This window comes from Choloepus didactylus, chromosome 2, assembly GCF_015220235.1.
Source record: "Choloepus didactylus isolate mChoDid1 chromosome 2, mChoDid1.pri, whole genome shotgun sequence".
In the NCBI taxonomy this organism is placed as follows: Eukaryota; Metazoa; Chordata; class Mammalia; order Pilosa; family Megalonychidae; genus Choloepus; species Choloepus didactylus.
In genome coordinates, this window is record NC_051308.1 from 159,088,201 (window position 1) to 159,106,713 (window position 18,513).

General features: G+C 41.5%; 1 protein-coding gene across 5 annotated transcripts in view; it reads right to left on the reverse strand.

Annotated features, from left to right (window-relative positions):
* SAMD13 (sterile alpha motif domain containing 13) overlaps nt 1-18,513 on the reverse strand; it is a 53,702-nt gene that overhangs the window by 8,081 nt on the left and 27,108 nt on the right. For all 5 annotated transcript variants that reach the window (XM_037826772.1, XM_037826771.1, XM_037826773.1 and 2 more), the window contains one exon: nt 4,768-4,879. In XM_037826772.1, coding sequence (XP_037682700.1) covers nt 4,768-4,879 — 112 coding nt within the window. The remainder of the gene's footprint in view (nt 1-4,767; nt 4,880-18,513) is intronic.

Here is an 18,513-nt window from a genome sequence, read left to right on the forward strand (position 1 = left end):
TGATTCCACTCACATGTAAGTGTGAGGAACCTGAACAAGATGAACTACATGAGGCTGATTGGCAAACCTCTATCTTCCATCTTCATATGTATTCTGAGAACGTGAGTCAGACAGAAAAAGACATAGAAATGAAGTGTCTATACCACAGTAGGGAGAGTTGTCTGAGTTAGGATCCTGACTGAGAGGTGAAGTTACTGTACCTACACTGTCAGAGTTCCTTAACTGGCAACTAAAGTATTGTTGATAGAGATGACTTTACACAAGAAAATATGGCTCATTTAGCCTTCACAGTTTGACTAAGTAAAACTTAACCTGAAAACTTACCCCCTCTATGTGGAAGGGGATGTTTTCAAATTAGGTTAGTCAAAACGTACTCTCTTAAAAGCTAAAGATTTTATCAAAGTGAAAATTCCCAAAGTATCTTTGACTCTTGAAAACCAGGCAACCCATATCCATGGGCAAGTGCCAATTCTTTATCATTTATTCACTAAAATTCAACTGTGTATATACAACATCTCAAGTGCTTTTGTGCCCTATGTCATCAATCAAAAGCAAACTTCAGGAGGCCCAGTTTCAAGTTAACACTTTTTAACATGCCAGAGGTTGAGCAATATTATGTTTTTTTTAATTCACTATTCACTTTATAGAATTCTGCCTTCTAGAAAACGAAACTCTACAGGATCATCCAGTGGCCATGAGTCAATTAGAAGAAAATAACCCATGATTCATGATTCTCACTAATGCTCTTTCATCACGTCTAAAAGGTCTTTCTGCTTGAAGAAACTTGGGAAAGTAGCCACCATTTTGATGTACCTGTGAGAAGGTACTGTTACTTGAAGTACAGACTGTAAACATTGCCTTGACTAGGTGGGATCCACTGCCTCCTGCTCTTTTGGACCAATGAACCCAGCGGGAGCACCATGTTAATGAAGGCAGTGGGCTGGACTCCTGCATGTCAAGCCATTCACATGGTGAAGAGTAGCCGCTCCGATGACACACACCACATGCCAATCTGAAGGAGACTGACATCACTGTCATAAAAGATGATTGACCAGAACAGTGATACAATCCAAATACACTCAATAGTGATACTGAGTCATTGGTGATGGGGTGGAGAAGGGGTTGGGAGGGACTCAGGCCTTTCCTTTTGACAGTTCTTTTGGTTTATAGCTGTTGGTCACACATAAAGCTCAGAAGAGGTTTGCCAGGAGAAACTCGATGGAAATAATTGTGCTTGTGGCAGTGTGCCTGCAAAGGGAAAAGGAGGTTGCACAAACATCTCCAACTTGATCCAGCTTCCTCACCATTCCTACCCTTTGGACAAATCTCACTCAATGGCCTAACATCTTCCAAGGGGGTGCACTACTAAAAAGTGACATCTGAGTCCAGTTGCTAAAGCAACACAGTATCCAGTAAAGTACAGGAGACCAAACTATGAAGAGAGATGCTCTCTTGAAAGCCAGGCCATCTGACAGTGGGCATTTCTGGCAACTATGTCAGCCATGAAACAATAAGTTCCCCACACCACTGGTGACTGTGCTGGCCTTTCTGGACTTTCTCTTTTCAAAGGCAGTTAGGGAATGCTCTCCATTTGTGCCTGCTTCCATCAAATAACAATATCCTGAAGATATTTAAGGACGCAGTAATTCTTAGTGTTTCTTAGTTCTGGTGACCTAGCAGATGTGCCTGGAAGGGTCTCATGTTTAGGCTGGAGGTGGTCTGCAGTCTTCCCACAAGGATGCTTTTGGTGAGTGACAGCTGACTGCTGAATAGACTTGAGGTTAATGCCAGCAAGATCCTCAGAGTTGAACCACTGAAGTCCCCTGCATCTCAATGATGGAAGAGGCCAGTTAACCTGGTAGAAGTTTCTCAGTCTTCATGAAAATCACCCCAGCAACTTGGTCTTAGCCTGGGTCAGGCCAGGGACTCCTTCCTTGCCCTCTACCTCCTTTAATGGGAAGAGGAAAAATGATGAGAAGTTTACAGTAGCAGAAAAATTCAGATCACTTCCAGAGAATAACTCAAGGCAGACTCTTTGCCCAGCCAACTACCTTTCCATGAGAATGAAGGTCTTTGAGCTGCTGGCCCATGCTTACCAAACTCCAGTATTCTGGGAAATCATTTCTCAGGCTCCTGAGTTAAAGGGGTCAACATAATAACAAGATGCTCCTTTGCCCCTTGAAGGATTCAAAATGAAATGCTTTAGGAATGTTGTTCCCTTTTCCTTCCAACATCTCTGGTGCCAGAGAGAAGGCATCTTTGGGAGAAAGGGTCTTCTCCAGCAAGTCCTGCACAGAATCCACAAGGCCAAAGAAGATGCCCCCTCCACCCCTCACCTGGGCTACAGCCCAGACATGTCTGCCTCCGTGGAGTCTGAGCAAACATTCAACCTGAAAAAAGGCTTCTGGGTGGCTGAGAATCTGGCGAAGAGACCTTTTAGCTAGGTCCTTTTTTTTGCTAACCTTTTACAATAGTATTCAAATTTAATTTTAGAAAGGAGTCAACTGCAATGACAAAAGAACATCAAACCATTAAAAACAAAATATGTTCCAGCTGATCAGCCTTCTACTTTCAACCTAAGCTGTTATTTTCCCCTATGATTTTATTATAAAAATTTTCAAAAATGAAAAAAAGTTGTAAGAATTTTATAGTGGACACCTATATTCTACAACTATAGATAGAATCATAGATTCTGCAGTTAACATTTTACTATACTTACTTTATCACGTATCTATCCATCTATTTATCCTTCTAACCAGTCATCAAACCATCTTTTTTATGGCTGCATTTAAAAATAAATAGTATATATCCCTCCCTAAATTCTTCAGTTTGTATACCATTAATTGTTCAAAATTTGTTTATCCTTCTACTTTTCCTTTTGAGGTAAAATTTATAGGTTATGCAATGCACAAATATTAAGTGAATCATTTGCATTCATCTGTGTAAATGCGGTGATTAATACCTATACCTATAACCCAAAACCCTATCAAGATACAGGACATTCCATCATCCAGAAAAGTCCCCCATGCTCCTTCCCAGTCAATATCCATGTCCACATGGGAAAATAATCATGGTTCTGATTTTTTTCTACCATTGATTTATTTTTCTGTTCTGAAAATGTACACAAAAGGAATAGCTCAGTATGAACTCTTTTGTGTAAGGCGTTTTATCACTCAGCATAACATTTTTGAGACTCATCCATGCTGTTGCATATGTCAATAGTTCATTCCTTTTTATTACTGGGAAGTAGTCTATTGAATATACCAGATTTTGTTATGTTCAGTCTCCTATTGACAGACTGTTGGGTTTCCAGTTTTTTACTCTTATGAATAAAGCTACTAAGAACAATCTTGTACAAATTTTTTTGTGGACATATGTTTTCATTTCCCTTGGGTAAATACCCAGAGGTGAAACTGCCGAGTTATCATGTAGATGTTTGAGTGTTTATTTTTACACTCCAGCCAACATGTATAAGAGTTCTGGTTGCTCCACATCTCCCGAACATTTGGAATGATCAAGCTTTCAAAATTTAGTCATTCTGGTGGGCATAAAGTGATATAAACATGTTATTTTTTGCAAATTTTCCAAATTAACAAAAAATATATATGTACAGGGTTCAGGTCTGAAGGAAATGTTTGTTGAAGGTAATCTAGAGATTGGCATAAGTAATGTTAGAAAAGTTCATCTTATCCAAACTCAGACCATGCAGTCCATAGCTTGAGGGAAGGAGTAAGAAATTACCACAGGGATGTGGAACAAGCAGCTAGACAAATTCCTCAGTTTAGAATTCTCTCAAGTATATTATAATATTAGAAAAATAAATTTAATGCTTAGAAAACCACAGATTTCATTGATAGGGAGACAGGAACTCTGTGTTTCCTGGCAGAGCTGGCCCCAAGTGGACCATGACATGTTCCCCCACCTTGCCTCTTCATGGTCCAAGCCCCTCCAGCCCACCCCTACAGAGCTGGCTTAGCCAGGAAAATGGAACCAGGAGTGACCCTGACAAATGGGAAGGTCCTGCTCCTCCTTCCCTCTTCCCACGACCAACCTTGGACCTGAGAGAAGGAAATGAACATTTTTTGAGCATCAACACTGCAGCAGGTCCTATACTAGGCACTTTGTATATATTGTCCTTTAATCCTCTCAACAACATCCTTATAAAGATAGGCATTGATGGCCTCAGATTATAGATGTGAAACCAAGACTCAGAGAGACATAGTAACTTGCCCAAGGTCACACAGAAACAGAAGAACCAGGATTTGAATCTACACCTGTGCTCTTTCCACTCCACCAGGTAAAGTACCAGGAAGCAAACTGGAGGGGACACTATAACCCAGTTGGTACCAAAGCTGGTAATAGAAGTTGCTGTATGTCTCTCTGGTCAAATTTGTCCCTCCTTTTTCCTTTTTTTTCCACTTTCTGCTCTCTAGTATCCTTGCAGGGAGGTTAGGGTTGTTCTGGCCCATCCCTGAGCGGCCTCAGTCTTTCATAAGAGGTGGATATAAAGAACTTGAGCCTTCCTCTCTGTAGCTGTGACTGGGCCTCGGGCCTTGGGTTCCTCTCTTGCAAGAAGCCATTGTTAGCTTGTCACTTTCATTCTCCCCTTCTCCACGCACCTGATATTATCAGGACTTGATGTGGAAGACAAGTGCAGCAGCCCAGGCCCCTCACCACTCTTTTGTCCTCTTCCTCCCTACTCCCTTCTTCTCACTGTGGGGCAGGGAAGCAATTGTGCTCATCATGTTTTCCTCCAGACTGTGTTACCTGTTCCTGAAAAGCACTCGCTTGCTCCTCAAATCCGGCTGTTCGGAAATAATCGACGACATCCACCACGGCCCAGTCTGCAGGATCAGGTGGTCTCCCATTCTCCAGGGAGCTGTGAAACACAAAGCCCGACAGTCATCAGGATCGTGCGTGTATAAGTGTGTACCACGTCTCAGCCAGGCTCACCACCGGGCCAGCCCCTAAGAACCCTGGGCCCTCGCTCACCTCGGAGGCCCAGAAACCAGTCCAGCTCCCTCAGGACTGGAGTCACACTATGTTTCGTATGCTCGGAAGATCATCTCTCTCACTGGCTCAGTCACTGCTTTCCTAATAAACCATTAGTCCTTTCATATAAAGTATTTCCTCACATACTGTTTTTTAAATCCACAGACACCAAGAGTGGTCCAGTGACTTTTATGGTCCACAGGATGATATTCATACTCCAGAGATAAGAACACCAGGCCTTCTTTCTCTCAGTCAACTCTGCAAGTAAACTTGCTGCCCTCCCCACTGTGGGACGTGACTCCCAAGGGTGTAAGTCTTTCTGGCAACGTGGGACCTGACTCCTGGGGATGAATCTGGACCCAACATCGTGGGCTTGAGAACATCTTCTTGACCAAAAGGGGGATGCGAAATTAAACGAAATAAAGTTTCAGTGGCTGAGAGATTTCAAATAGAGTTGAGAGGTCACTCTGGAGGGCATTCTTATGCATTATATAGATATTCCTTTTTAGTTTCAGTGTTTTAGAATAGCTAGAAGGAAATGAGATTCAAGAGATTGAATTTGTTGAACTATAATCCAGTAGATTTGATTTTTGATGATAATTGTATACCTATATAGCTTTTATCGTGTGACTATGATTTTGAAAACCTTGTGACTGACACTCCCTTTATCTGGTATATGGGTAGATGAGTAATAAAATGATGACAAAAAATACATAAATAATGGGGGGGTGAGGGGTATGGGATGGTGTAGGTGTTCTTTTTAATTTTTTTTTTTCTTTATTTTGGATTAATGAAAATGTTTTAAAATTGATCATGGTGATGAATGCACAACAACTAACAACTTTATGATGATACTGTGAACCACTGATTGTATACTTTGGATGGATTATATGGTGTGTGAGTATATCTCAATAAAATTGCATTAAAAAAAAATACAAGGTCTTTTACAATATGATTCCAACACATCATCTCCTACCAATTCCCCATCCTCATCCCCACACATCCAGTGCCACTGCCATTTCCCAATACACTATATCTTTTCACTGCTCTGGGTCTTTGCATGTGCTGTCCCAGTCCCTTACAATGCCCCCTCACCCATCTCTACCTGACAAAATCCTATCATTCTTACTAGACTCAGTTCCAATGCCATCTCCTCTGTGGGGCTTTTTCTGACTTCACCAGACAAGTATTTTAGTTAGACCCTCCTCTGAGTTCTTCCAGAATTCCATTCAAATTCCCATTGCGGCACTTTCCACACTGGATGATATTCTCTGCTTCTTAGACAAGCCAATGGCCTGAATCATTTCTCATTTTATTATTCCTAGTGTTAAGCATGTAATTGTAAACTCAATCAATATTGCTCAAAAGAACAAATGGATAAGAATCACACATTTGTCAGAGGCTCTAGGGGTACCCCACCTGCTTGGATTTAAGAAGGAAGAGGAAGTGAACTGGAATAGAGGAAGAACAGCAAAGATCTGCAGTTACGTGACTCTGCCTTGTTTCTGTTTTGGGAGTATTTGGCTGGCTTCTATTTTATAGAACTTGTTCTTTTTTTTTAATTCAATTTTATTGAGATATATTCACATACCATACAACCATCCAGAGTGTACAATTGATTGTACACAGTACCATTATATAGTTGTGCAGTCATCACCACAATCAATTTTTGAACATTTTCATTACCACAAAAAAATAAGAATAAAACTTAAAGTAAAAAAGAATACCCAAACATCCCATCCCCCCCCAACCCTCCTATTATTTGTTTATTTTTTGTCCCCATTTTTCTACTCATCTGTCCATACTCTGGATAAAGGGAGTGTGAGCCACAAGGTTTTCACAATCACACAGTCACATAGTATAAGCTATATATTATACAACGTCTTCAAGAATCAAGGCTACTGGGTTGCAGTTCAACAGTTTCAGTTATTTCCTTCAAGCTATTCCAAAACACTAAAAAACTAAAAATGAATATATAATGCATAAGAATAACCTCCAGAGTGTCCTCTCAACTCCATTTGAAATCTCTTAGCCCCTGAAACTTTCTTTTGTTTCAATTCTGTTCCCTCTTTTGGTCCAGAAGGCTTTCTCAATCCCTTGATGCCAGGTCCAGGTTCATCTCCGGAAGTCATGTCCCATGTTGCCAGGGAGATTTACACCCCTGGGAGTCATGTCCCACGTAGTGAGGAGGGCAGTGAGTTTACCTGCTGAGTTGGCTTACAGAGAGAGACCACATCTGAGCAACAAAAGAGGTTCTCTGTAGGCGACTTTTAGTCACATTTATAAGTAGGCCTAGCCTCTCTTTTGCAGTAGCAAACTTCATAAGAGCAAGCCCCAGGATCAAGGGGTTTCTAAATTGGTAGTCCCCAACGCTTGTAAGACTATCAGTAATTCCCCAGGTGGGGAAGTTTAATATTTCCACATTTTTCCCCGCTCTCTCAAGGGGGCTTTGCAAATACATTTTTATTCTCTGCCCAAATTACTCTGAGATGTATCAGGACTTCACAATAACCTGTACAAACCAACCAGGTCTCATTCCCTATTCAAAGTTCCATCTAATTACAGTGTTTGAATAAACTGACCGTACAAGTTAAATTATATAGTATGCTACAGAATATATAGATTTTGCTCCACCAACAGTGATTAGGTACATCCCTCTCTCTACATTTTCTCCAGCATTTGAATCGCTCTGTTTATTTTTTAAAGTTTTATTCACACACCAGATACTACCTCGTAAGTAAACAATTAAAGGTTCCCAGTATAATCACATAGTTATACATTCACTACCACAATCTATATGAGGACATGTCCATTTCTTCTGCAAAGAAAGCGGAAAAGGAGAAAAAAGAAAAAGAAACAATGACTAAAAAAAAATAAGAAAAAATAAGAGACTATAAAAAGTTCAGACAATGACGCCAAAACCAAGAATCTTGTACCCCTCCCTTACATCCCCCTCTTATAGACATTTAGCTTTGGTATATTGCCTTTGTTACAAAATGGAAATATATTACAATGTTACTGTTAACTACAGACTCTAGTTTGAACTGATTGTATTTCTCCCCATACCATCCATTTTCAACACCTTGCAAAGTTGACATTCATTTCTTTTCCCTCATGTAAAAACATTCTTATATTTGTACATTTAATCACAATCATTGACCACTTTAGGTTTTACTAAGTTATACAGTCCCAGTCTTTATCTTCTATCTTTCCTTCATGTGTCATACATACCACTAACCTTCCTCTTTCAACTGTACTTACAGTCATCTTTGTTCAGTGTACTTACAATATTGTGCCATCATCACACAGTATTGTGTTATCCATTTCTGGATCTATACAAACAATCCTCTTGAATACTGTATACTCCTTCAGCATCAAATGTCCGATCTCTACCCTCTATTTCCTGATATATTCATTTCTACACTCTTCTCCAAAACTGTCTCTTCTGTCTTTTCCTATCTGCCCATAGCACTCCCTTTAGTATTTCCTGTAGAGGACATCTCCTGTTCATGAACTCTTTCAGTATCCATTTATCTGTAAATAATTTAAACTTTCCCTCATTTTTTTTTTTACTTTTTTTATTGAGGTTGTTCACATACCATACAATTATCCAAGATCCAAAGTGTACAATCAGTTGCCCCCGGTACCCTCATACAGCTGTGAATCCATCACCACACTTAATTTTTGTTCAAACTTTAGACTCTTTTCATTACTCCAGACAAGAAATAAAGCAAAAGACAAAGAAAAAAAAGAAAGAAAGAAAAGGAACTTGAATCCTCCCATATCCCTAACCAACTCCCCTCCATTGTTGACTTATAGTATTGGTATAGTACATTTGTTACTGTTTATGAAAGAACGCTGAAATACTACTAACTGTAGGATATAGTTTGCAACAGGTACATATTTTTTCCCTATATGCCTCTCTGTTATTAACTTCTAGTTGTATTGTCATACATTTGTTCTGGTTCATGGAAGAGATTTCTAATATTTGTAAAGTTTATCATGGACATTGCCCACCATAAGATTCACTGTTTACATTCCCATCTTTTGACCTCCAACTTTCCTTCTGGTTACATATATAACTCTGAGCTTCCCCTTTCCACCCCATTCACGCACAATTCAGCACTGTTAGTTATTCTCACATCTTGCTAACGACACCTCTGTTCATTTCCAAACATTTACGTTCTTCTTAGTTGAACATTCTGCTCATACTAAGCAACCGCTCCCTTTTCTTTAGCCTCGTCCTGTATCTTGGTACCTTTTATTTCATGTCTGTGAGTTTACATATTATAATTAGTTCCTATCTGTGAGACCCTGCAATATTTGTCCTTATGTGTCTGGCTAATTTCACTCAGAATATTGCCCTCAAGGTTTCATCATCAACCCATTTTTTTTTTTTAAGATGGTTTTGTTCACATGCCATACATTCCATCCTAAGTAAACAATTGATGGTACCCTGTATAGTCACATATTTATGTGTTCACCACCTTCACCACTATCTATATAGGGGCATCTATGTATCTTCCACAAAGCAGGAGGATGAGTCAAAGAAGGTAGAGAGGAAAAAGAAAAAGAAAAAAGAAAGAGGAAAAAAAAATGACAGCTAGGAAGCAGCAAAAGCAAAGATAACCTTAAATCAAAGTAAAATAAAGAGTCAGACAACACCACCAATGTCAAGTGTATCACACACCTCCCCTATACCCCCCTCTTATCTGCATTTACCTTGGTATATTGCCTTTGTTACATTAAAGGGCACTTAATACAATGATTCTGTTAGTTACAGTCTCTAGTTTATGTTGGTTGCATCCCTCCTCCAATGTCTCTCCATTTTTAACACCTTGCAAGGTTGACATTTGCTTGTTCTCCCTTGTGAAAGAATGTATTTGTACATTTTATCAAAATTTTTGAACACTAGATTTCACCAAGTTACACAGTCCCAGTCTTTATCTTTCCTCCTGTCTTCTGGTGTCTCACATGCTCCCAACCTTCCTCTCTCAACCATATTCATAGTTATCTTTGTTCAGTGTACCTACATTGCTGTGCTACCATCTCCCAAAATTGTGTTCCAGACTCACTCCTGTCTTGTCCTATCACTCTGTAGTGCTCCCTTTAGTTATTTCCTGTAGGGCAGGTGACTTGTTTACAAAGTTTCTCATTGTCTGTTTGTCAGGAAATATTCTGAGTTCTCCCTCATATTTTTTTTTTTTTTTTTAAATCATCATTTTATTGAGATATATTCACATACCACGCAGCCATACAAAACAAATTGTACTTTCGATTGTTTACAGTACCATTACATAGTTGTACATTCATCACCTAAATCAATCCCTGACACCTTCATTAGCACACACACAAAAATAACAAGAATAATAATTAGAGTGAAAAAGAGCAATTGAAGTAAAAAAGAACACTGGGTACCTTTGTCTGTTTGTTTCCTTCCCCTACTTTTCTACACATCCATCCATAAACTAGACAAAGTGGTGTTTGGTCCTTATGGCTTTCCCAATCCCACTGTCACCCCTCATAAGCTACATTTTTATACAACTGTCTTCGAGATTCATGGGTTCTGGGTTGTAGTTTGATAGTTTCAGGTATCCACCACCAGCTACCCCAATTCTTTAGAATCTAAAAAGGGTTGTCTAAAGTGTGCCTAAGAGTGCCCACCAGAGTGACCTCTCGGCTCCCTTTGGAATCTCTCCGCCACCGAAGCTCACCTCATTTCCTTTCACATCCCCCTCCTGGCCAAGAAGATGTTCTCCGTCCCACGGTGCCAGGTCTACATTCCTCCCTGGGAGTCATACTCCACGTTGCCAGGGAGATTCACTTCCCTGGGTGTCTGATCCCACGTAGGGGGGAGGGCAGTGATTCCACCTTTCAAGTTGGCTTAGCCAGAGAGAGAGGGCCACATCCGAGCAACAAAGAGGCACCCAGGAGGAGACTCCCAGGCACAAATACAGGGAGGCCTAGCCTCTCCTTTGCAGCAACCGTCTCTCCCTCATATTTGAAGGACAATTTTGCTCGATATAGGATTCTTGGTTGGCAGTTTTTCTCTTTCAGTATCTTATCACACCACTTCCTCCTTGCCTCCATGGTTTCTGCTGAGAGATCTGCACATAGTCTTATTAAGCTTCCTTTGTATGTGATGGATCACTTTTCTCTTGCTGCTTTCAGGATTCTCTCTTTGTCTTTGACATTTGATAATCTGATTATAAAGTGTCTTGGCGTAGGCCTATTCAGATCTCTTCTGTTTGGAGTACGCTGCGCTTCTTGGATCTGTAATTTTATGTCTTTCATATGAGATGGGAAATTTTCATTGATTATTTCCTCTATTATTGCTTCTTCCCCTTTTCCCTTCCCTTTTCCTTCCAGGACACCAATGATACATATATTCTTGTATTTCCATTCGTCCTTAAGTTCCCGGAGATGTTTCTCATATTTTTTCATTCTTTTCTCCATCTGCTCCTTTGCATGTAGGCTTTCAAGTGTTTTGTTCTCCAGCTCCTGAGTGTTTTCTTCTGCCTCTTGAGATCCACTATTTTATGTTTCTATTGTGTCTTTCATCTCTTGTGTTGTGCCTTTCATTTCCATAGATTCTGCTAGTTGTTTTTTTAACTTTTGATTTTTGCCTTATGTATGCCCAGTGTTTTCATAAACACTGCCTTTATGCCTTTTGCTATATCTTCTCTAAACTTTTTGAATTGACTTAGCATTAGTTGTTTAAATTCCTGTATCTCAGTTGAAGTGTATGTTTGTTCCTTGGGCCATAACTTCGTTTTTCTTAGTGTAGGTTGTAGTTTTCTGTTGTCTAGGCATCTGACCTCCTAGGCCACCCCAATGAGGTTTTCCCAGACAAGAACAGGCTTAGGTCACAGAAGGAGGAAATATTCAGTATCCGGTTTCCCTGATGGTTTTTCTTAGAGGACTGACACACCTGTGTTTTTCTGCCTGGCAGGTGCACTTGTCAGCCTGTCATGGGCTGGTGTAAGGGGGTGTGGCCCACGGCTCACCTCCCCCAGGCTCTGGAGTCTGTAAGGCAGGTAGAAGAGCTGGGCCCCTCCCTTACCTCTTGGGAAGCTATGCCCCATCCAGAGAGGTTATTTGCATATAAATAGATTCTTTGTTTCTCTGATCCTGCTGGTTAGAGTGCTGCGATTTTAAAATGGCTGAGGCTTTAAAGCAAAGTACTGCGGGCTGAAAATAGCTGAGGCTTCTCCACTGAGTCACCCAGGATGACTCAGAGAGAAAGGGACAGGAAGCTCCCGGATTTACCCATCGGCGAGAGATAGCACCCGATCCTCTGGGCTCCCTGTCCTGAGACAGACATGTCCCCTGACTCTCCCAAGGTCAGTCATCATCAAAAGCCTCTGTCTGCTTGTTGGGGATTCGCTGTCTGTCTTAAGCAGTTAACATTAAAACCCCAATTGGAGCTGGGTTGAGGTACATGCACTTGTTCAGAGAGTGCTGCTCTCTAGCGCCGCGAGGCTTCCGTGAGGGAGGGGCTCTCGGTTCTCGGCGTGGGTCTGCAGTTTTTACTTACAGATTTTGTGCTGCAATCTCAGGCATTCCTCCCAATTCACGTTGGTGTGTGATGAATGGACAGTCACATTTGTCTCCCTGCAGTTGTTCCAGGTTATCTGCTAGTTTTTCAGTCATTTATGAATTGTTCCTGGGGGACTAGCAGTCTTCCACTCCTCTCTATGCCGCCATCTTCATTCCTCCCTCCCCCTCATATTTGAAAGATAGTTTTGCCAGATATAGGATTCTTGGTTGGCAGTTTTTCTCCTTCAGTATCTTGAATATATCACACCACCTCCTTCTTGCCTGCATCTCTCCAAGCGAGAGATCTGCACTTAGTCTTATCGAGTTCTCTTGTATGTGATGGATTGCTTTTCTCTTGCTGCTTTCAGAATTCTCTCTTTGACATTTGACAATCTGATTATTAAGTGTCTTGGAGTAGGTCTATTGGGATCAATTCTGGTTTGGGGTACCCTGTGCTTCTTGAATATGTAATTTTATGTCTTTTATAAAAGTTGGCAAATTTTTATTATTTCCTCTATTATTCTTTCTGCCCCCTTTCCCTTCTCTTCTCCTTCTGGGACATCTACAACATGTATATTTGTGTGCTTCATGTTGTCATTCAGTTCCCTGAGATCCTGCTCATATTTTTCCATTCTTTTCCCTATCTGTTCTTTTGTGTGTAGCAGTTCAGTGTCCTCTAGTTCACTACATCTTTATTCTGCCTCTCCAAGTCTGCTGTTGCATGTCTTCACTGTGTTTTTCATTTCTTCTGTTGTGCCTTTCAGTCCCATAAGTTCTGCCATTTGTTTTCTCAAGCTTACAAATTCTTCCTTATGGTTACCCAGTGTATTTTGCATATCCTTCATATCTTTTGACACATTTTCTTTCAACTCATTGATTTGATTTAGAAGATTTGTTTGAACATCTATAATTAGTTGTTTCAACTCCTGAATCTCAGTTGAGGTGTTAATTTGTTCCTCTGACTGGGCCATATCTTTGTGTTTCCTGATGTGGCTCATGATTTTTTGCTGTTGAGGCATCTTATTTTCTTGATTAGTTTTTTTCTGGAGGTTGTTTTCTCTCTTTGCCTCGGGTTTTCTTGTTGGTTTTATCTGATCTCTATATTTCTTTGCTTCTTTCTCTGGCCAGTTGTCAGATTGGCTCTGCCTCCCCAGTCTTCCCCCAAAATCAGATGCCCACTGTGGCCTGCCACAGGGATGGGAGGTGGGCACTGGGCACCTCAGCAAGTTCATTTTGTGTGGTAATACAAATCTGCTGGCTTCCAGTGGTGCTCTGTTTTCTGGTGGCCAGCAAGATCTGGGTTTGTTCTAGAGGCCTGCTTTAACAGTTGGGTCTTCCATATTTCTCACTGAAAACAAGGCTTGGTTTCTATTCAGGGCATATAGAACAGCTCCTGTGATCCTAAGAAATGGTCCAGAGCATCTTTTTAAAAGCGTTTCAATTCCCTTGCACCTTCTGTACTCTCCAGCAGATGATTCGATAACTTAATCATCCTCAGAAGCTGCTTTGCCTCCGAGCATAGGGTGCATACAGGTGAGCTGAAACTGTGGGATTCCTATGCCCTCACTTTGCCGACCACAAGCTGGCTCAATGTGGGGCTACACCTGTGGCAGGGCACTCCCTCAACTGACCCAGTACTCCAGCCACCCCCAAGGCAAGGAAATGGCTGCTGGCTGCTGGCTGCTGCTTCCCTCAAGGATGGGGGAAGGTTTTTCAGACCTAGGGCTGGAAATGCAGTCTCTGTCCACATCTTCTATCTCTTTATCCCTCACTGACCTGGGCCTTGAAATGTCCTCCCCTGTCCCCTAGGTCTTCAAACAGTAGGGGAGAGAGTTTATAGTCTGTGTCAGTGGTGGAAGGGGTCCTGTCTGCTGATTCTGTGAGGGGAGAGGACTGGTTGGTCCTGGATAGAAGATTCCTACTTCATATTTCTTCTCTTTTTTCAATTTGGCATTTGCAGGGTTGTTCTCCAGTCTATATCCACCTCCAGAGTTTCAGACAGTTCAGAATTGTCCTTTTTTTCCATTGGATCTCTGGAGAGAATTTTTCAGTAGCTGTTTACATCACTATGTTGACAACATCACCTCTGAACTTGTTTTGTCTTGATCAAAGTAAGAAATGCCTTCTACAGTACTGGAGTTAGAAGGTGACTCTGCCACAGACTGTCTTGGTGTCTCTGGACCACTTGCTCCTTCAGTTTTCCCACCTACCAAGTGGCTAGAGTCTAGGAGACTCTGAGTCTGTGCCTGACTTCTGGGACATTCACTAAACCATGTTTTCTGTTATTAAGACATACTTATTTAAAGCCATTTACTTAGTTCTGTTCATTCAACACATTATGTACACCAGGCTGTTGGCTGGGCACTGGGGATGTACTAGTGATAGAATCCCTAGTACACAATTTGGTATATCGAGTTGCTCTAGGTGCCCTGATAAAGTATGTGCAGGATGCAGAGGGGAAATGAGGAGGGACTAGTCAATTCTACCTTGCATGATGTGGAGGTGGGAAAGGAGAGGGAGAGTCAGGATCAGGAAAGGCTTCTTAGAGGATGCAATCATAAGCTTACAAACTGCATTCCAGTCTCTTGGGCAGAGAAAGATGCTTGAGAAAAGTTGAAGCAGCCGTGTTTGGGGGAACAGCAAATACATCAGTACAATTCTAAATGCTCCTCGAGGCTCTGGCCTATGGTCTGGATAAGGTCTTCTCCTTTCCTTCAAATCATATTCCCTGCATGATCTCATGTGCTGCCTGAGTTATTACCTAAACCTCCTGTTGAATCCCAGACTCATATATGCAACAGCCTACTGGGCATCTCTACTCGGGTGCTTCCCATGTTCTTTTAGTCTCAACACAGCTAACAGAGCCCATCGCCCAACTCCACTGCACCTCTACCCCCACCATCACCACTAAATCCACTCCCTCACCAGTGTTCTCTTCTGAAGTGAATGTCATCATTTGCTTCTCAGGCATCCAAACCAGAATCCTGTAACTTATGCCATTCAAGTCCTTCTAAAACCCTCTTGAATATGTTCTACTTTCTCCATCAATACTTACCGCTTCCTTTGTTCAGACTCCACAGATTACTGCAATAGTATCCTAACTGATATCCTCACCTAAGTCATTTTCCCTCTTACGGGTTTCTCTACATCTCTTCCAAGGTGATTCTTCCAAAGTGTATATCTGATCACACTGCTCCTCTGCTTAAATCTTTCAAAGACTCCCCATTATCCAAATACTAAACATGACTTAAGAGGTTCTTCAGGACAAAGCCCCTTCCAACCAGCTAGGAATACATTAGTAAGCAAAACAGACATTGTCCCTATGAACCTTACGAACATTACATGTCTATGGGAGTAGATATTGACCAATAATTGTACAAATATATGTACAACTGCAAATTGTAAATTCTATAAAAGGCAGGTGCCACATGCTATGACAATTTAAAGGACTAGTGGAGGCTTTCCTGTGGAAGTTTCTTTTGAGGTGAGATCTAAAAAATCAGACAAAGTGTATAAACAAGCCAAGTGATGATGGTTCTGGGCTCCATGGCAGGAGTTTATAGAGAAAAAAGGGTCATGTAGTTCTTGGAGGCCAGACTGAGGACTCTGGGTTTTCATCTAAGACACATGAGTAGCTGCTGAAAGGTCTTAGGCAAAGGGATGACCTGATCAGATTCACTTTGAAAAAGTGGGTACTGGAGAGGAGCCAGAGGGGAAGAAGGGGATTAAATGAGAAATCTTTTGCAGACATAGAGGCAAGAAATCATGGTGACTCAGACTATAGTGGTGGCCATGGGAAAGGAGAGAAATGTGCAGATTTAAAAGGCATCTAAGAAATAAAACCACCATGACTTAATGATTAACTGGACACAGAGAATGAAGGAGACGGAAATGTCAAAGACAGCTCTGAGGCACTCAGCCTCTGGAACTGGATTTTCTACCATCCCACTAACCTAAGCAACCAGGAGTTGACACTGGTGACTCTCTTCAAGATATCATCTTCCTTCCCTCTCCTGTTTAAGGTCAGCTTGAAGAATATCTGCCAAAGTGTTCACTGTTCTAACAAATGCTTTAAGTTTTGTCATCAGCTCACTTCTAGCAGTAAGCAGAGTCCCAATAGATACACATTTAAGTGCCCCAGAAAACACTGGAATTCATTCTCTCTACTAATTCTCATTAGTCATGATGAAATATGCCACACTGTCGTTTTAGGATGGGAGGCTCTCCTGATTCTTACTCAGCTGCACTGTAACATCATTACTACCATAATCCTGAAATATTCTTGAGTACTAGCAATGTAGCCGAGCATGAAGACTTTGTAAAACAACTGGCAGTGTACCATAAAGAAAAGGAGAAATGTGCAACTGGGGTTCTCTCATACTTACTTAGGTTGAGGGAATTCACCCAGAAGACAAGGGTTTAGAAACCAATCAATACATTTAACAGCTGGTGCACCTAAGTTTAAAACTGAAAGCTTAGGAAGCAAAATAGCTTAGAAAAAAATCACCACATTAGACTACTCACATCCTGAGAAGAAAACCCCGTCTATCTTTATCTCTGTAGCTCTTCAGCCCCTAGCACAGGCCTGCCTGGTGCACAGTCAGTGCATCGCAAAGATCTGTTAAGCAAAAGGCCTAAAAACCAGCAAGCATTTACAGTCTGAAGTACCTAATGTCAGACTCCCTCCTCCTTGTGAACTGGATACTATAACTCCCTTTTAGACATAGAGAAAATAAGGCTCAGAAAGCTTAACTAACTTCCCCCAAATCACATAGTAGATAAAACCAGGATTGGAACCCAGATATGCTTGTCTACAAATATGTGATTTTTCCACTATTATTTCATTGATTCAGCAAACATTTACTGAAAGCCTGCTGTCTTCTCAGTATTGTGCCAGATGCAGGGTTACAAGAATAGAGAATATGTAATCCCTGTCTTCAAGGAGCTAGAAATCTTTTCAGAGAAAGGTGACACAGAAACAGCTAACTATAAGGACTACTAGAATAAGACCCAGTTAGTTCTGACTATATTACAAGAAGATTTTAAAAGGTGTTATTCCAAACACCCCTGAGGCTAGGCCCTGAGAGGAGTGAGGTGACTAGCAGAGGCACATAAGTCACTTCTTGGTTGTTTATGTTAATGGATGAAGGATAATTTCACTGGGGTATTCCAGTGGTTTCTGCAACAGTTTTGAGTCAAAAGCTGGAGCTGAGCCAAGGTAACCTGATGGTGGGAAAGGGAAGAGGGGCCAAAGCATCAAGACCAAACTCCTGACTGAGAACATCTTCCCCGGGAAAGCAAAGTCTCTTCAAGAACTGATACTCGTAGAGCAGTGACATCATCAAGATGGTGACACAGACATGCCCAGGGAAGTTTCCCCTAAGAAACAACTAAATAAAAGGACAAACCCCACTTGCTTAGAACTCTGGAGGATGATAGAGACTAGAGAAGGACTCCACAAATGCTGACTCAGAGGAAAAAAACAACCGACCACAAAAGAAGGTAGGAGATATGCAGCTTGGATATGCTGGTCCAGATCCTTCCCCCGTGCTCTGTTGCGTGTGGCTGAGGAGTCACATGGTACCAGCGCTCCAGTGTGGACACATCCTGTCATGATTGTGGACCACAGAGCCACTCACGGCAGCAAATGAGAGCCCCACACACATTCAGGCATGGAGACCCAAGGCCACACAGACCCAGGCAGGGCCCCAGTGGTCGGTGAGCGTGTACATACAGAACAGCCCCCAGGAAACCAAAGAGACTTGTGGTGGAACTGCTAGCAAGCAGTGCACACACTCAACCTGGTCTCTAATTGCCAGTGCAATCTAATGAACAAATCGGTGATTTGAACACTGACCTCATCTGGCTGCTGGGGGCAGGATACCCTAACATGGAAGTTATCAAAGGAAGAAAAGCCACAAGGGAAAAGGGACAGCTGAACTGTTGTAAAGCAGTGCAGAACTGAGGATTGAAAAAATCTGG